This window comes from Rhinolophus hipposideros (assembly GCF_964194185.1).
Source record: "Rhinolophus hipposideros genome assembly, chromosome: 7".
NCBI lineage: Eukaryota > Metazoa > Chordata > Mammalia > Chiroptera > Rhinolophidae > Rhinolophus > Rhinolophus hipposideros.
The window spans coordinates 23412610-23433770 of NC_138053.1; the positions used below are offsets into that span (position 1 = coordinate 23412610).

Genomic DNA, 21161 nt, shown 5'->3' on the forward strand with positions numbered 1-21161 from the left:
GCTTGTGCTGGGTTTGGGGTAGCTAGAAAGAGGTATTTTTTGCCATGGTGTTGACTCAGGGGTGCACTCATTTGACTTACTCCTCAAGATTTTCTCTGTTTCAGGATATAAGATTGTAAATGATGAAGAATTATTCTCTGAGGACAAATTCTTAAATGAATATGTCTTTTCTTGAAATACTCACTGAGATTAGTTTTTTTTCTCATTGCCTGTCTTTGCTGTAATTGGTAGAGTAAGGCTGGGTAACTCAGTGGATACAATGGCAAGTTACCATATTGAAGGGTTCTGACTGAGAGCAAAAGGTGGATGACTGCATATTTTATTAATATTCAAACGATTTTATATTAAAACATGTCATGAGATTTTTTTTCCATCCACCTATCATTCTAAGACAATTTTTTTTGAGGAGGAGGTACTGATATGAAACCATCACCTTCCAAATCAATTTAGTATTTTTCAAGGTGCTTGAAAATCATTAATATCTTAAAAGATATTACTGATCATTATTACTTTAGTCATATTATATAGTATCAGAAATAACAAGATATAAGTAATTTAACAGAATTTCATTTAATACGTATATTTAAAGTTCACCTCTTCCAAAACCAGCATTTTAATTACATTCAAATTGTATTCATTTTAAATATCAATAAACTCATCATTTACATACAATGCTAGATATTAGAAAACAGATGACATTTAAAACAAGTCCTTAATATATACCTAAAATGACACTGAAAGTCCTTAATATATACCTAAACAAATGTGTACATTACCAGAGAAACACAAGTTGCTCCAATAAGAAAGAACTGTAATACACATACAATGGAACATAATTCATATAATCTCAATTTATTGGTATGTCTCAAAGTATAAAACAAATGAACAAATATTTAAAAATCCAATAATATAAATACAGGCAAAAATCACAGCTGACATTCTAAACTAATGCAACAAAATACAATTCTATTCCAGACAAGTAGAATCTCAAGATTTTACATTGACCTATGATTTTCACTTCTTTGTTCTCAAATACAGAAGCAGAGGACTTCGAATTTTCTTTTTGTCTTTAAATTGAATTAATATTGTTTTTTGTTATATAACAACCACCCAAACGTATCATGAGAAGTGCTATCAAACGTGTTCTATTTAGAGCTCAGTAACCAAGACATTTCTCTCTTTTTTACTGTACCTCTATTTCCCTATGAAAAGCCTCTTAGGAAACTTTATAGACAATGGTGGTAGAGTTCAAACCAAATGATTCTAAAATGGCAAAGAAATGGACATTTGGCACTAACATAGGTTTACAAAAAATTACCCCACAATTTATTAAACCATAAATGAAAAAAAAAAGAGAAACCATAGCCAAAAACCTAAGCAGGATAAAAAGTACTAGAAAACAAATAGAAGGCATTAGGAACTGTAATGTTTGTGGGCTTTAGTTTGGAAGATGTACAGAAACCATGTTACCACTAACTTTGAGCATTTTTTTATAACTTGTATAACTTGTTTAAATTTTTAACTTGTCTAAATCAAGTTTCCCTAGACAAAACAAAGAGGTCACAATTAAAATGCTCATATAAGAGATGTGTGAAGGTTGTAACATGGGAGAACGAAAGCGGTATTGTATACATCAGGTGAAAAGAGACAGATCAAGGAAGAAAACTAAGCACTGAATCTAATCTGATCACAGACAGGGAGAAACTCTGCCTTCAGATTTTACTGCATTTTATAATGGCAGAAAAAATAATATTCCCCCTTTTTTTACTTACCATATATTAGGTTTAAAATGGTAGAATAAATCACCCTTAATCAGCATACACTATTTTAAAAGGAACATTCTTTAATTTGGTTGCTTGCTTCTGTTTGCTTGTTTGTTTTGTAATGATAAATCTTAAGAGTTAACTCTCTGAAATGGTGCTCAGATGTACTGATATGTTCAGGCCTTTGTTAAAAGTAAAATATTTACTTTGCATTAAAAAACTCATCAACAAGAATTATAATTCAGTGTTTTACACAAATGAAATGTTCAATTTCAAATTAAGTATATTTAAAATAAGTGCTGTTTTGTCAAATAATGAAACTATTTTATTCAATTATAAACATACCATTAACAAACATTACATAATCATTCCCTATAACTATAAAAATTGAAATTATCCTTTTCTCTTTTATATGACACTCTTTTAGCAACACTCTAAATCAGAAAAGCCCATTTGTAACACACACACCATCTAACTTTTTAGAATTCAGTGCATTCAGAGGTTACAAAAAGGATGTACTTCCATAGCTAAGAGTTCCAGGAAGGTTTATTAAAAAAAAGAAATAAAAAAGAAAAGATATATAACCTGAAAGATATACTGAATGATCACAAATACTGCCAGTGCCCAAAGTCAAAGCATGGCATAACCTGAGTGTCAGTCAATCGGTTGTGGTTTTTTCCCCCAATGGAAGGCGTTCCCATAACTGGAGCAATTGTTCCCCAACCTGAGGTTCTAGTTCCTAGAGAAATCAAAAGTCAAAATAAACATAAAAAGAACTGAATTGAAGTTTTTTAAATCATCAATATCTATACTAAGAAAACTGTAAGAAAATCACCTTAAATTTCATTTTTCTACCAGAACATGCTAAAATCATATGGTATGCATTACTCCAATACTTTGCATTAAGATTTATGGACTTGTCTTCCAGACTTCAGGATTGCAGTCAACCTGCAAATATCGTAACCATTTGTTACAACTTGGTAAGAGATTTCCATAAAGTTCTTCTAAATTTTTTTGCATCTGGAAATACTGAATTTTGTTTCTAATGGTGATTTAGCAAAAGCACTCAGCTTGAACTTCCAAAGGTTTACTGTGAAACTTGGCATATTAGATGTTTTGGGGCTTTTTAAAAAACTATGTTAGCAACTATATAATATTCTTATCTTAGTATTATGTTTATTTCAAAATCATTATTATACAATAAAAATTAAAATATTATTATACAACTGAAAAGAATGTCATTTATTGTCCTCTTGTAATATGATGTGCATTTAAAAGAATCCAAACAGTCTTCATATGGTGATCTGAAGTGAGTCACACTGGTTCAAATTAAGTTTTAGCTGTGTGACCTCAGGCAAGACCTATTTCTCTGAGTCTATTTTATCCTACATAAAATTGGGCTAATAAGTCATTAAAACACATTAAATTAAATTACCTCATTTAAGCAGCTAGGACAATAGTCCATATATATGTTAATTTCCATCAATCTAACTAGTTTAAAATGCATCATGAAAGCAAAGCAAAACACAATAGAAATAAAACAAGCCATAAAAATACTAAAAGGTTATTATTTATGTTACATAATTAGTGAAAGCCATAAAGAAGTTAGATATTATTATTCTTAGACTTTAATGAAATTACTTCAGAATTACACTCAAGTTTGATCATACCTTAGTTTACTAACTAGACAATAGGAGCCTCCATAAAGTGACTCCATAAAGTGACTTAAGAAAAATTTTATATGTGCAATGAGAGAAGCCAAATTTACAGAATGTTAAAAAAGCAATGAGTTCTGTCAGAGACATTTACAAGTAGGTTTTATAGCTCTTTTACAAATCTGAACCACTATCTCTCAAGTGTATTTGGAAAATATAACATGTATTCTTATATTGCTCCTCACACAAATCACTGAATAACAGCAAAAAAAAAAAAAAAAAAGAGAAAGAAAAATAGAAGAAAAATATTAATTGCCATTGTATACCTGTCCATCTCTGCTTATCTGGACTTTCTTGTTATCATTCCAAGGATTGAGTAAATGATGTGCAAACTGAAAAGGAAGACTTTCTTTTCGTATCCACTCCACCTTAAATACTCCTCCTAGTCCAGCTGAGCCCCAATCCTGGCTCTTCTCCCTTCCTATCTCAGACGACATCCTTGAAAATCCCTGTGGGTAAAATGAGGGTGAAGGGTGAAAATGAGGATATGAAAATGTCTGAATTCAAAATATCTGAGAAAGCACTGTTTTCTTTGTTTTTTCATTTTATTTTAAGGTAAAAAAATAATGAAAAATAATACTTAACTAACAAAAACAAAAAGTAACCTACTTATTGTTTTTTAATAAAAAGGTATATTAGCAAATTTAAGAGAAAAGATTAATTCCAACCCTCTAACATAATTTCAAATATGAACCGATATTTTGTAAATGATGTACCAATAGTTTTAAATCCACATTTTATTCCATGATAAATCGGTATAATCTAATCTCTAAGTATTTACTTCCAAAAATTATGATATCAAAAAACAAATTCATTATTCTGTAAATTCAGATATATATCAAGTCAAGATGAATCAAAAAAAATAAACACCCAGTTTCTTGACTGTCAATACTGACTTCCTCGGCCTATTTATTTTATTTTTTATTTTTTTTATTACATTAGTTTCCAGTGTATAAAACAATATAATGATTAGACATTTACACCCCTCACAAAGTGATAATCCCTCTAAGTCTACTACCCCTCTGACATCATATATAGCTATTATAGTACCACTGACTATATTCCCTATGCTGTACTTTACATCCCATGACTATAATACCGAGGGTGCCAAAAAAATGTATACACATGACTTGTAGTCATCTTTAGTTATTGGTATATGTTAAGTACTATAATTTTAATATTTTTCCTTTATTGAAATGTGTGTACATTTTTTGGCACCCCGTGTGTGTGTGTGTGTGTGTGTCTGTGTGTACACACACTTATATTAATTACAGCTGACATTTAATATTATTCTACTTCAGCTTCAGGTGTACAGCGCAATGGTCAGGCGTCTAAACAATCTATGAAGTGATCCCCCTGGTAAGTCTAGTACCTATTTGGCATTCTACATCATCTTTACAACATTATTGATAATATTCCCTATACCATATTTCACATACCCGTGACTATTTTGTGACTACCAATTTGTACTTTCTAATCCCTTCACTTTCCCCATCCTTCAAACCCTCCTCCCATCTAGCAACCAGTTTTTTTCTCTTATCTCTGGGTCTTTTTCTGTTTTGTTTGCTTATTTATTCTGTTCTTTAGATTCCACATATAAGTGAGATCTTTTGGTATTTGTCTTTCTCAGTCTGACTTATTTCACTTAGCATAATATTCTCTAGGTCCAGCCATGTTGTTGCAAATGGTAAGATTTCATTATTTTTTTAGAGCAGAGTAATATTCCATTGTATAAATATACAAATTTCTTTATCCAATCATCTACTGCTCAGCCTATTTAAACAAACATTTTACCAATAGTCACGCTTCTCATTACTTTCAATCTACCTGAGAAATGGTAAATCTAAAGCTGTCTGCAGAAAGAGAAATTTTTTATCTGGAGAGGCTCTAGTGAGATAAGGCCAAAACAATGGGATCCCTTTTTTCATTCCCTTGAAGAAGTACAATATATTCCTCATTTTCAGACAAGCAAAAAGAATTCTTGCATTCTGATGCAATAAAAAGCCAGAGTTTTTTCTTTCTTTGTTTGTTTTTATCTCTTTGGTCTAACCTGCAGCCAGAACGACCCCACTTTATTGTTTCAGGATGGCTCACCTGGAAATGTCCAGATCCTTGAACAGAAAATACCAAGTAAACCATGCTGCTTTCCCAAAAAGCTCGATTTAGCTTCCTCTCATTACTAGGGGTTGTAGACCAGATACCCTTCTGTTGAGAAATTTCAAGGTTTCTCAAATTGCTACTCTTCATTATGAAGTATCGAACTGGCATGTTTGGTCTTGGTGAAGGAGATTTTGAGCCCTATAAAAGAATGCATAAATTCTTGAAAGGTAATTTGACCTTTCGAAATCAATAGGCTCCATTAAATAACATCTTCATAAACATATAAACTAAAATATTTTACCAAACATTCAACAAATACAAATTGCTCTATCATTCCTGAAAACCTACACAAGGCTCAATCAAAAAGAGGTTAAAGATAAGCTAACCCAAGCACTCAATTTCAAAGCATTCAAAATCCCTTATCAAGAAAGGATCCTGGATTACCAACTTTGATTTATATTCCAAATGTACTTTCAGAAAATATTTTAATAAACTTTTAAGTCTGAAACCAAAACAACAATGCTCTAGCTGACTGCCTGGATCCAGTTTCCAGGTGAGTGTAGGGAAAAGAAACAAACAGAAACTAGTGGTCTCACTGAACTGCAGAGATAGACCAAGGTAGCTAGAATTTGCATGGCATCGTATTAGATAGAGGGGAAATGCATAGAATGAGCTCCTGGGAAACTGCAGAAGGGTCCTCACAAGTTTTTGGCTAAGTAGTGACCTGCACATGATGAGAATAAATGACCTGAAGCCAGGAAAAGACCCAAAGGAAAGCAGTAGACCAAACAATTCCCAGAGCTCACACATGGTTGAGAATATTCCATGCTATCCCCAGCCAGAATGGAAAGAGTTCGTAATACATAGGGCATTAGCCCTCAGAAAAATCACACCTTAATACTGGAACTAAATTAGTACCTGATAAAAACTGCTCCTGACCCACCCTAATACTGCTTACTAGTAAATCTTGAAAGGATTAAACACATTGCAACTAACTTAACTGTATACAAGAAGAATGTCTAACACTAAAGGAATACAACAAAAACATAGCAGCCAAACAAAATTGTAAGGAATGCAAAGAAATAGTAGACTATAACCTATCACCAGAAAAAAAAAAAATTCAATAGGAAGAGACTCAGAGATGATGCAATTAGGAGACAAGAATGTTAAAACAACTATCATAAATATAATTCACTATGTTTAAGAAGGTAAAGGAATCATGAATCTGATGAGAGGATAAATAGAAGATATTTTGTTAAACCCAAAGGGTACTCCAGAGATGAAAATATAATATTTGAAGTCAAAATACACTAGAAAGAATGCACAGTAGAGATTACAAATAAGAAAACTATTTTTTATGTGAACTTAAAGATACAGCAATAGAGACTATCTCAAATGAAGCAAAGAGAAAACAACTGAAAAAAATGAAAAGTATCAGTGACCTGTGGAACAATGTCAAGTGGTCTTAGATTTGTGTATCCAGAGTCCCAGAAAGTAAGGGGAAGAGGTGAAATATAAAAAAAAATGTGAAAAAATAATGTTCTTAAATTTTCCCAAATTGATGGAAACTATAAATACACAGATTGAAGAAGAAACATAAAGAAAACCAACCCAAGTTATATCAAAATCAAACTACTGTAAACAAGTGACAAAAAGAAAATCTTAAAAAACTAGAGGAAAAAAGGATACACTATATACAGAAAAACAAAGATAAGAATGGTGGTAAACGTCCCATCAGAAACTATGTAAAACCAAAAGAAAATAGTGTGACATCTTTATAGTAATGAAAGAAAACCACTGTCAATCTAGAATTACATACACAATAAAAATACTTTGCAGAAATACAAGTGAAAAAGACCTTCCAGACAAAAGATTAAAGAATTCACTTCCAGCAGATCTGTACTAGAAGGAATGTCATATAAAGGTTTTCAGACAGAAGTATATGATCCAAGATAGAAATTCGTGTAAAACAAAGAACAAAGAGCAAAGGAAATAGTTGAATATTGAGGAAATATAAAAGTCATTAGTCTGACTTTTGGTACAAAATAATTGATAATTAGCTATGTAAGTAAAAATAATGCAGTATGGCATTTATAACATATGTATGAATAAAATCTATGAAACCAGTAACACAAAGGACTGAAGTGTAAAATAAAAGTACACTGTTGCAAGATTCTCAAGCTACACCCAAAGTGGCATAATACTGATCAGAAGAGAAAGCTAAAAATGGCTTCACTAGTGAATTCTACCAAACGTTTGAATTAGAAATACCAGTTCTACACGTCTCTTCCAAAAAATTGAAGAGGAGGTAGACTTTCCAACTAATCTTATGAGGCCAGCATTACCCTAATGCCAAAACATAGAAAGATAACACAAGAAAAGAGAATCACAGAAGATCTCTCATGAACAAAGATCCCTCATTTAACAAAATTTTTGACTGAACAAAATCAAATCCAGCAATATTTAAAAGGACAATATATCATGACCAAATGAGGTATAAACATTAGAAAATCAATCAGTGACATCTACTATAAAAACAGACCAAAAAAGGAATTATGTTATCATTTCAAGTAGAAAAAAAAAAAAGAATTGAACATAATTCAATCCTTATTGCTTATTCATAATAAAGCCTCTCAGCAATCTCAATACAAAAGAAAGAGTCCCACAATTACCTAATGCTAAACAGTAAAAAACTTAATTAAGGCCTTCTTTTCCCTCTAAGGTCAAGGCAAATATTTCTGCTCTCAACATTTTTATTAAACATTTTACTGGAGGTTCTAGCAAGAGAGATAAGGCAAGAAAAGACATAAACAGCATCCATATTAGAAAGTCAAACTATCTTTATTAACAGGAGGCATGATTATCCACGAAGAAAACTGAAAAATCTATAATAAAAGCTAACAGAATAAATGAAGTAAGATCATGGGATATAGGATAAATATACAAAACTCAAACGTATTTTTATATGCTAACAAGGAACAACTAAAAATTAAAAATTTAAAAACAGCATCAAAAATATAAACTACTTAGGGATAAATGTAACAAAAAATGTGTTATAATACCTAAACTCTGAAATTTACAAAACTCTGTTGAGAGAAATTAAAGAATTTCTAAATAAATACAGATATACACCATACTTATGGATGGAAGACTAAAAATTGTTAATTGTCTTCAAATTCATTTGATTCAATGCAATTTCACTCAAAAACCAAAAATGTTTTGTGTGGAAATTGACAAGCCTTTTCTAAAGTTTATATAAAAACACAAAGGACCTAGGATAGCCAAAACAATTTTGAAAAAGACCAGATTTGGAGGAAAAAACAATAACTGATTTTAAAACTTACTATGAAATTACTACAAAGGTACTATAATCAAGTCACTATAGCAAAAAGAGAAATATCGATGAAACAGAATAGAGTCCGATAAATAGACCAGATATTTAGGGTCAATTAATTTTTGACAAAGGTGCCAAGGTAATTCAATGGAAAAAGGATAATCTTTTCAACAAGTGGTGCTGGAACGACTGCATAGGCCAGGGGTGTCCAAACTGCGGCCGCGGGCCAACTGCGGCCCGCAATCCATTGTTAATTGGCCCGCAGCAAATTCCAAAAATATATTTAGTTTACTTAAATAAACCAGGTGAGGCAATACTACTTCACCTCAAGTGAGTGGCCCGGCTATTTGTGTATTTTACCGCATATGGCCCTTGGTAAAAAAAACATTGAAAAAAGTTTGGACACCCCTGATATAGGCAAATGCCAAAAAATGATCTTTGAGATACCCATATTATAAATAAAAATTAAGTCAAAATAGATCATATACCTAAATGTGAAGAGCTCCAATCATAAAATTTCTAAAAGAAAACAGGAGAAAATCTTTGTAGTCTCGGATTAGACAAACATTTCTCAGGGCATAAAAAACATGAACCATAATAGAAAAAAATAGATGAAACCAAAATAGAGTAAGTGAACTTCATCAAAATTAAAAACACTTGTTCTTCAAAAGACACTTAGGAAAATAAAAATGTAAGCACAGAGTATTAGAAAAAAATGTGCAATATATATATAATTAAGGCTTGTATCCAGACAAACAACCAATAAACAACCCAAAAAAGTTGAACAAAAATTTGAACAGATATTTCACCAAAAAAGATGCAGGAATGGCAGATAAGAACATGAAAAGATGCTCAACATTGTTAGCCAATGGGGAAAAGCAAATTAAAACTACAATGGGATATCACTATATATCCACTAGAATGGCTAAACTTAAAAAGACTAATAATACTAAGCATTGTCAAGAATATGGAGCAAATGGAACTCTCATAGATTAAACTAATAATACACTCAAAAATATAGATGAATTTAAAAAATGAAATAAGCCAGTCACAAAAAGCTACATACACGATTCCATTTACAAAAAATTCCAGAAAAGGCAAAACTCTAGGGACAGAGAGTAGTTAGCTCAGTGGTTGTCAGAAGCCGGGGTGAGGGAGAATGGGAATGTTGCATATGTGACTGTGGTATGGTTATATGATTATATACATTTGTCAAATTCACCAAATTGTACAGTTTAAATCGATTAATTTTGTTGTGTATAAATTATACCTTAAAAAAGGTATTTAAAATTAACCTAAAACCTAAGAATGCAAATCTGCAAAAACATTTCTTTTCCTCTTATTTAACAGGTGTTTCAACAGACATTTTCACAACACAACATACAGCTAAAAAACTCTACTCAAATACTTACTCAGGTACTAATAATACAGGGAAATAAATGTAAATATATTCTAAACATTTGAAATCGTTCACATTACAACTTTTTGAAAGATACACATTAATAGTTCTCAATTCTCTATCAACTTTTCCTGTCTTCCTAACCTTATCTTATCTTGTTTTATAATACAACCAATGAATTGAAGAAATCAATTAACAATTGAAAGAAACCACTGTTGTCAATTATGAATTTATAAACCAAAAGTAACATAATCTGGTTATTTCATTTAACAGAAAAACAGTTCTAAACATATAGAAGCAAATCATGATCTGTCTAGCTACATGCCATCAGTTAGTTTTAAAGCACCCCAAGATAGTAATAACTAGAAACATTTGGCATGCAGGAAAAACTAAAAAATTTACTCAAAGTGTCTAAAGTTTGGCCACTTTGATATATATCTAGAACAGAGGGCACAACTAGTAACTGAAAAGAACGGATTATAATTTTGTTTAAATATGTAATATTAGACAGACATGCCACAAATCTGTTCTTTGCCACGCAGACTTTTAGATACGGTACCTTCCCTGAGGATGGAGGAGAAGGACTCGCACAAGGACTTGGGTAACTACTGCTGTCTGCAGATCTCACAGACGATTGATCTGATCGGTCATCAGTGCTTCGTTTAGGATGTAAAATTCCTCTGTCTTTGTACTTCTGAGGTGGGTGCAGGGCTGGAGATGGAGATTTCATCAATACTCTTGAGTAAGAAGGAAGAAGCAATCAGTCATACATAAGTCCATAATACAAAGCAGATGCCATGTCAAACCAAAATTTCAATGGCTTTATGATTGATAGAATATTATTTAAAAAGGGAATTTCATTCTTCTATTACATTTCAAAGTTAAAAAACAGTTGGATTATTAGGACAAAAACAATAGGTAAAAATACATTTAAAACAATCTACAAAAATCTTTAACTTAATATTAACAGTTACTCAAGTATTATTTCCCTTACAAAATTCCTAACCTCTTTTATGATAGTTTAGGAAACATCTTTAACAATTATATTTTACATTGATATTTAATGTCCTTTAACATTATGAGTTATTGAAATACATCTATGCTAATAACCATTACTAGAATATCACCTATTCCACTTCCCTTCCAGCTTCACAGAATGTCTTAGAGCCAAGTAAAATAGATTTTAATAGCATTAAAAATTACAGATGGTAAAGTGGAAATAATACTGGACTAGAGTCAGGAAAGAAGATTTCTAGGACAGTGCTAAATTTATAACTAACTAGGTTTGTGATACTGAGCAAGTCTCTTAATTTATCTGAGCTTAAAAAATATATGCCTTGGTCAAACAACCAGACTTATTTTTTAATTGAGTACTTTCTAAAGTTGTGCAACATTAAGTTCACAGCATCACCTATATTTTTGCCAAAACACTGCATCTAATCAAGTGGTGAGAGTTAATTATCAGTTTACATGAAATATTTAAGTGTATAGCAGTAAATAATGCCAGGAAGAAACACAGACAAATCCAGAATGTGGTAAAGTACTCACTTAACATCATCAACAGGTTCTGCAACTTTAAGTGAGGCTATGTATAACAAAACCAATTTTACCATAGGCTAAATTATATAAGCAAGAGTTAAGGTCCTATGGTATCCCATCAATACTGTAAGGAAACTACTTTGAATGAAATGACACGAGGATATGTTGTACATCTCACAGTACCATTGACCTAGTTTATTCAAATAACTCAACAAAGGAATTGCACAAGAGATTCAAGAAACATGATGCCCTAATACAATGCATGAGCCCTCCCTGTATGCTAATTCAAATAAATGTATCGTTTGAGATTTGGGGAAATAGTCATTTTATTGGGATTGATAACTGGATTTTGATTATGTAAGAAAAATGCTTCTATTTTTAAGTGATGCATATTTAAATATGGAACTGTAAAATGACACAATGTGTGGGATTTATCTTGAAAGATGTAAACAAAAAAAGAAAGAAAGGAAAAGAGAAAAAATATTTGTGTAGATATAGCAAGTAGATCTTGGTAACTACTGAATCTGGGATATGGAGCTCATTATTGTGTATCATTTACTTTGCTGTATTTAACAATGTTTATAACAAGTAAATTTAAAAGAAAAAAGGATGTGTTGGAAAATTCATAAGCTTCCATAGAGTCTTGCAATTATAATTACTCTGCCTTCAAGACAAGTCGAAATAACTTATCCCCACAATAGCTTATCACTTCATTTTCAATTATGTATCTTAGATCAAGGATTATTTCTTTCACAAATGAAATAAAATAGCCTAAAGATATTAACAAAAAAATATATAATCAATGCATATCTGAATCATAACAACTTGATAAAAAGTATAAAGAATAACTTTTCAGGATTTTTTTCTCTCTCATGAATTGAAGTTAAATGAATTACCTAGTTACAACCTCTAAAATTCCAACCTCGAAAATGCTTATCCTGACACCTAATTGACCTGAAAATTAGGTGACAGGACTTAATGAAGGTAAGAACTTATTAGAATAAAAATGATGTTTTCAATGGAACTAAATGTCTACTTTTGTAGTTTTCAAATAGATTTTTTTACTCTGAGCTCTATTCTAGCTTTTTTCTCTCTCATATTTGGCTTCCCACAAAAATTTAATTCAGGTAGAATCAAAGTATTCCCATAAACCTTTCCACCTAAATTTTCATTTAAGAGGAAGAGCTCTGATACAGAATTCATTTATATCTCATTTTTCTTATAGAAAATATGTTTGTCCTCTGCCATGACATTATTATTTAGAAAATGACAAGAAAAAACAAGGGTTTGATTTTAGAATGGTACATGGGCTATTTCTATTATTTCAAAAAATACTTTCTTAACTTATTTAATCTGTATCTTGCCATCCCAGAGTGAAAACTAACTAGAAATACCTTACTCCAAAAAAGTAACCCCACAAAGAGTATAACTTCTCTCTTCAAAAATAAATCTTCCTAAGAGTGCTCATTCTATTCCTCACCAAGATACATCAACTCCAGGCATTATCTATTAATACTACCAAAGTTCTGAGAGTATTAGGTTGCTGCAAAAGTAATTGCGGGTTTTGCAATTATTTTTAACCTTTTAAACCACAACACTTTTGCACCAACCTAATAGATGAAATTCTATATCCTGCTGTTCAGCAAATAAGAGAATGAAGAATGCTGGGCTGCAGCTCGTAAGTAAATGAAAATGGTTGATCCCAGTATCACAGGTACTAAAAAATGAATTTATAAAATAATCAGTTTCTAAAGTATAACTAATAATTACGTTTTATAATTCTGATTTTCTTCTGTATTTCCAAATTTTATTAAATGAGTATGTTTTACGTTTATAAAGGAAAAAGAAAGCTTTTTTTAAAAAAGATGTGTTTGTACGTGTATGTGAATATAGGCACATATATATAAACATGCATTTATATATACATATATATGTATATATAATATATACACATAGTTTCTATGAATCTATCAAATTTTTTATAGATGGGTCTAGGAATAACACTACCACATAACAATTTCTATGGAAATGTATTCGCACATTCTAAACATTCATTGTTCAAGTAAGCTTTGAGAACAATCTTTTCAAAAAGTGGGAAAAGTCCAAGTAGAAAGGTGCTTGTTTTTACTATTTTCCTTTCTCTCAGGAGCAGCTACGTTAGAGAGAAAGGTTCAGGCACACACATTATGAGGTTTTCTTGGCAACTGGATGCATTATTCCTAAAATATAATATTTGAAAAACTTGGAAACCAGTACGTATTATTCACCTTTAACTGAAGTCTGAACTGATGATGACTTTATGCCTCACAGAAATATGCAAAATAAGATCAAAAGAAGGTACTAAAAACCCCATATGATTTTTGAAAAAACAGTAAGCATTACATATCTTTTATGTTTCTATTTTTAGTTTTTTAACAGTGAAATCATACACTTTCCACCAATATTGTGAAAACTAGCATCACAAGCAAAATGTCTTTGTCATTAATTCTAACAAGGTAAAAAATTTTTTCTAACGTATGCAAAGAAAATTAAATTTGATTCTAATCAGTGTATTTACAAGAAATATTTCTGAATCATGGTCAATGATTCATTATAACCACTTTATATTATATTGTAATTTATATGTAATATATATATATTAAATGCAATATATATATTACATTTTTGGGCAAATAATTCAATATAAGAGCTTTCTTATTGATAATCACGTAACAAATAAAAAAAAAAACAATGACATCTAATTGCTAAATGCCAGAACAAATACAAGAATTTGGCTATATTGTAACAAATTTTGTCAAGACAGTAAATTTATTTACTTTGTTTATTGCACCTCCCCTCAATAAAATATACTCTCTGAAAGGAAGCGATCTTGTCTGTTTTGTATATTGCTATATCCCTCACACCAAAAACAGGCCATTTAGTGTGACACTGAATGAATGAATGAATGAATGAATATTTCTGTAAGAATACCCGTAGGTGATACTGATGTCCAGGTAACAATTGTGGGGAGGTTGTTCTTTTACATGGCCATGGCCAATACTACTTCCTGTAGGATACCCAGGGAAGACACCACTTGACTTATATTGACTAAAATATATAATAAAAAAATGTTACTATCTTTTTAATAGACCCTAAATTTGTGAATTATGAAAATTAAACATTTTGAGTTTTTCCTGACAAAAATTTTCCTTATTAAATAACTCAGATACTAGCCACTTGAAATCCTTCATATTATCTTAATACTTATAAAAATTGTTTTAAAAGTAAAAATCTCTTCCTATTTTATTGCAACCTTTTTATGTATTTATATTATAAGAAAGTAATTTCTAAATATTATAAAAGCATACGATTCAATGATAAATAACTCATTTTCCTGGATGGGAATATCTCCCATTTCAATAAATTATAAATTTACCTTTCTGCAGTAGTGGGCTCATCAGGAAATTCAGTATCTGCAGAACTTTTCCTACTATTATTTGACCTCCAAGATGATGCCAAAGGAAGTTCTTCTGAAGACATAGGCCTTGGCCTTTGGCCAATCCCAGATGGTTGTTGTAAACCTGCAGACTGTTCTTCAGTGCTTAAAACAGCTATAATTGCTCTAATGGTAGCTTCGTCAACCTGAGACCAAGGTTTAGATGGAGCCCTCATGCGGCGTAAAAATAAGCTGTGCCACTTCTGTCTGAGCTGCAGCAATAAACTGGCTGCCTGTAACAAAATAGTTTCCTCAGTTCAAATAGATATACGCAAAATGTATATCGCACTTACAAGACACCTATTTGTTTATTAGTTAAGGTCTGCAACTGCTTCCAAAGAACAAGTCTTACATTTCATATAATTTACTATTAATTTCATTACTTTTGTTGCATGAGTGAAATAAAATTTCTTATTTACCATATTTGAGGCACTAGAGACACAAAATCAAATGAAACAGTTTAATGAGAGAGATAGCAAACAATGTGTGGCACAGTGTGATTAATATGGAAAAACAACAGCAGGGTAAATTTAAAAATATATATTTGGTTCCATTCATCTTTTATTTTAGTGCTTGTAGAACCATCCACATCTTTTATTTTAGTGCTTGTAGAAGGCAGCTGGATTCATAGGTCCAGAGAAAGGCCTAAGCTAGATACATATAGATAGACTTGGGAGTCATCAATGCATAAATGGTTACTAAATCTACATGTAGATGTGCAGTCACTAGAAATTGTGCAGAGATAGTGAGAAGAGCAAAGTAAAGAAAGCCTAGAATACTGGCAAACATCTAACATTTATGTCATAAACTCATACAGAAGAGTCAATGAAAGAACCTAAGAAGCAATGACCTCTGCAGAAAGTAGAAGAATCAGGAAAGATTAATGTCACAGTAACTGGTGACAAAGCAGTTGGGGCAGGGGTGAGGAGGAAAAATGGGGAAGCACAGAATTACAAAAAGAAGGGTATGGACAACAGTTCCAAAAACAAGAGAAAGGCCAAATTTGTCAAGAGCAGCAGGCTAGTTTGACAACCTGGAGGAAAATGTTGGCCTTAGCAAGTACAATTTCAGTGAAGTGAAAGGCTGGTGGAACTGAAAGTGAAATTATAGTAAGTTAAAGTGATGAATGAATGAATGAATGGTAAAAAAGTAAATCTAGCCAGTGTTGACTATTCACAGCTTAGCTGCCAAAAAATAAAACAAAAAGGGATATAAAATGATCTTTAAAAGTAGAGATGGAATTAAGGGAAGACTTTGTCAAGAAAATTTTTAATTTGAAATGAAACATTCCCAATTCAGAGATATATGAAAAGAGAAAACAGAATGAACTCACATCTTTCTCTTGGAAACAGTTATACAAAATAGAGTTCTTGTGTACCTAATACTCAATATTTTCTTACATACACAGAAATACTCAAATATTACCATGCTTAAATACAGGCCCACACCTAGGTTTTTCAAATCCTCTATTGAAACAAACCCCAATACAGCAGAAAGTACATTAGGGACCTATGAAAACTGAAAAACAAGCTCTATTCTCTAATAGTAAGAGCTCAATATTAAAGATATAATTTTTACCATATTGTATATCAACTCATACCAACTGGATGAAAGACATTTATCACATACTATAAAGCAACTTACCTCAGGCTCTAGTTTGAAATTGAGCCACTCATCAAGTTTCAAAGTTGCCAAATTAGCAGTAGTTCTATCTTCCATTTCACTATCACTACTGTCATTAGGAATGCCATCTGCTGTTCAAACAAATATTGAAAGAAAAAAAATTGCACTTTTACCATCCTATATCATAGCAAAAAAAGTAAGTAAATACAAATACTTCATATTCACACAAATCCCCAATATATTAACAACTTGTGTGGGATCACAAATTAAATCTCAGTAATCAAAAGGAGGGGGCAAAAAAAAACACTGTGAAGACTACAATCTCTAATCACAATGCATCCTAATAAAAAAAAAAAGAACAAGAAATTAAAAATCAAAACACAATGTTTAAATAATAACTAGAGGCAGAAGAAAACTAAGAAAATAATTAAAAGAATAAAAACACTAAGAATAGTAAGGCAAAAATTGATACATTAAATAAGACAAAATGGTATTAACAGTTAAAACTATAATTCAATTCCTTGAGAAGACTAATAGGCAACTCTGGTAAATTTAATAAAGGGCCAAGAAAGCACAAATCTATCTACAAAATCAGAACTAAGAACAAGATTATAAAAATTAATACAAAATGTTGTAAGCTAAAAACATATAGTATGCATAATTATAGAATAATAAATTTGAAACCTTCAAAAAAATTTATTTGTTCCTATAAAACAAACTGAAAAAACAAGTAATTACTAAAACTGAAAGAACAAGAACTAGAAAAACTCAGACTATTTAAGAAATTAAAGATGTCCTTAAAGAACAATAAAGAATTCTGGAACACCAAGTCTTTCAAACTTCCGAGGAATCAAATACCAACTCCACTGAGACAAATCTGAACCTAACTCTAAAACTTAATATAATCTAAAACCCAAAAGATACCTAAATGTGCACATGCATACACTACACATATAGGTCAGCCTCAATAATGAACATGAAGTTAACAATTTTAAATAAAATATTAGCGTAATATACAGCATTGCAATAAATTCTCCTTAGTCCAAGGAAGGTTTATTCTTGGAACAAAATGACAGTTCCACAAGAAAACATATCCACAATGCCAATAGGCTAAACAAATTTTGATTATATAAACAAATGCTCAAAAGCTATTTTAAAAATGCAACATATTTTTTTTCCCCTTCTTCTGCCCACGCCCCCCCCCCCCCTCCGGTTCAAGCCCTGGCTGAGGCAGTCAGGTCGGTCAGCAGCCAGGCCAGCCACTGGCTGCCGGCCTTCGGCATTAGGAGCAGCACGGCACTCCAACTGCCTGAGCCACCAGGCCAGCCCCTCAATATATTTTTAAAGCATTAAAAGCAGTACAATTCTTCCTTGATTTAATAAAGTACTTTTATTAAAACAAAAATTAACATTATAATCAATGGTTTTTCTATTATATTTACACATTCACTTTAGGACATCCCTTCTCGTGTCTTTAATATTATCTACTAACTGATGACTTCCAAATTTGTATTGTTAGCCCAGGCTTCCTCCCTGAGCTCCAGATATGTAAATCCAACTGCCTCCAGAAAGAAAAAAAAATCTTACTTAGGATGACTTAGCTGTCTCAAATTTAACACGCCTAAACCAACTCTTGACTTCTGCTCTACACAACCTGATCCTCCCAGTTTTCTCAATCTCACATAAGTGTCATCAATTAATCAGCAGGGTACCACAGCCACAACCTGAGAGTTAATGACTTCTCCCTTTCACTCATCGCTCACATTCCATACAGCAGTTACTAGTACTACCTCCAAAATAAATGTGAGTCTACTTCTCTTCATATCAGCTGCCACCACTGTAGTTCTGCACCATCATTATCTGTCATAAGACCACCGCAAAACCTCCTACCTGCCTCCTCCCTTCCATTTTTGCTCCTTCTCACAGTAATCCATTTCACAGCCAAAATGACCTTTTTGAACATAAATCACATCATGTCACTCCCTTACTTAAAACCCTTCAGTGTTTTCCCTTTTATTTACCATGACTTACAAGTCCATGCCTTTCTTTCAACCTTATTCCACCCCACTCTCTCCTTGATCATTGTGCTTACAATCACACAACCTTTCTGTCAATTCCTAGGTCATTTCCTGGTGTGGAATCTTGGCTCTGGACATCTTCATCTACCTAGAGCTTATTTATGTATCTTCATATGGCTGGCCTCTTCTCACACTGTAGGTCTCAGCTTAAATCACATCTCCCCAGAGAAACTTGTCTAGGGTCCCTTTCTAAAGTAGGTCACCATTAAGGCAGCCTTCTTCATTTCCTTCATAGTACCACATAGATAGCTTACTTTTTGCCATCTATCTCCCAACTACGACGTAAACTCCTAAGGACTGAAACCCCTTGTCTATCCTATTTCCTGTTACATCCTCAATGCCTAACGCAATACCTGACATACAGTAGTTGCGCAGCAAATATTTGCTGAGTCACCGAATAACAAAAAATTGGAAACAATCAAGATGTCCAACTGTAAAGAAACGTTTTAAATGCATTATGCCACTTTAATGCAATAGAATATTTTGCAGCCATTAATAAATAATATTAAAATGTTTTAATGTTCTGTACAATGAAAATAGAAGAATATAAAATAACAGTATGGGTAAAATAATTTAAAATATGTACACATATAAAAAAATATAATATTAAAAAATGTTTGCATAAGGCTAATAATATTATGGATGACTATTATTATTTCCTTTAAACAATTACCTTTGTTTATGTTAAACCATCATTTAAATTCAGTGGAGGAGAAATACAAAACTTCCTATCAGCAAGATTAATCAAAAATGCACAAATCAATATTAAGTTACCTTAGAAATTAATTTCAAAAACAGCGGTATGCTTTAGTATTTTTTAATTAGCCTTAATATATCAAAAGGGAGCTACTACTACATAAATTTTTATAATTTCAAAATTTGTTTGATTTAGAAAAAGAAAATTTTCATTTCAAATAGATTTTTATTACCTTCATAATACATTTACCTCGAAAGGATGAAGGTTCCTGAAGAGCATTACTTGCCAATCTAGCTGGTCCACAGAACACCAATACAGTGACAGGTGTCACTGCCGAACAACATCTAATGTTAGCTATTCTATGGGCTCTGGTCATTTCATCATAAATAAGCCAATCTGTAGGCAGTGCCTGAATTGCTGCAGCTTGACCATTGGCTGGAGGAATCTATTAAGAAAATTTAAAAAAAAATTGTTAACTGTACTTATCACCTAATTTACTGACGATACTTTTAAAATGTAAAAAATCCCCCAAAGAAATAGATAATGTATACCCAAGCAAAAATTAAAGCAAGTCATTGCTCATGTAGTTTGTACAAAGTCCTTATTATTTAACACATTATCTCTTCCAACTCAAAGATTCAATCAAAATGTTGTTCCAATATTGAATTAGACATCTATAACTGATTAATTTCTTACAGCAGGTCAGTAATGTTGGAACATTTCTCATTGATCTTCAACAATCTAAAATAAATTAGTTTCACCTCAAGGTCTAAGAGCATTAAAAATGTATTTTACCTTTTTATATTGAGGCTGACTGAGAACTGAAGTGGGATGAAACCGTACTTTTTTCTCCTTTGGCCCTGTCAATACTACATTCTCTCTGTCCACATGGACTAAATTAGGATACATGCCTGCCACCAGTGCAGCTTTAACGACAGCCCAGTTCTCGGAATTTGTGTTAACATCTCGAATGTCACCACCACCTCGTGCTCTAACAAAACCTAGAAAGAGGAAAAACAAACCACACCAACTTTTTCTATTGTTCAAAATATACTTTTAAATTTGTGTGTTTTTTACACATAATTGTATAATTCATGTAAGTTTAATTATAATCAAATTTCACAATAATTAATAAAATCTCCTTTGGAAAGTTTAAAATATAGAATGTTCTAAGAAAGTTTAGGTTTGTTCAGGTTAAAGAAAGTAGAGGATTCATTGGGGACTTAAGCACTTTTTAAAAATACACATTCTTGTAATAAAGTTCTTCATAAGCTGCTATCTGAAACACACTAAAATCATAGCTGAAAACCTAAACCATTCTTTTGACAAGTATTAATAACATTTTGGTTATGACAGACAATAATTCTGGAGGTGAAGTCAAGTAAATATAGAGTATTCATGCTTAAATTTCAAAAGTCCCTACAGCTGAGACAACTCT

The 21161-nt window shown here is 31.8% G+C and overlaps 1 protein-coding gene across 6 annotated transcripts in view; it reads right to left on the reverse strand.

Moving 5' to 3' along the window:
- Window positions 1-551: 551 nt before the first annotated feature.
- The window catches only part of YTHDC2 (YTH N6-methyladenosine RNA binding protein C2), a 59650-nt gene continuing 39040 nt past the window's right edge, over window positions 552-21161 (reverse strand). For 3 of the 6 annotated variants that reach the window (XM_081053407.1, XM_081053409.1, XM_081053405.1), the window contains 8 exons: window positions 20519-20724; window positions 19973-20168; window positions 16970-17079; window positions 15266-15558; window positions 10871-11048; window positions 5573-5776; window positions 3745-3927; window positions 552-2502 (listed from right to left, as the gene is read on the reverse strand). In XM_081053407.1, coding sequence (XP_080909533.1) covers window positions 2422-2502; window positions 3745-3927; window positions 5573-5776; window positions 10871-11048; window positions 15266-15558; window positions 16970-17079; window positions 19973-20168; window positions 20519-20724 — 1451 coding nt within the window. In that variant the 3' untranslated portion in view covers window positions 552-2421. The remainder of the gene's footprint in view (window positions 2503-3744; window positions 3928-5572; window positions 5777-10870; window positions 11049-15265; window positions 15559-16969; window positions 17080-19972; window positions 20169-20518; window positions 20725-21161) is intronic. The other 3 variants (XM_081053408.1, XM_081053406.1, XR_013993622.1) reach the window with 2 other exon arrangements.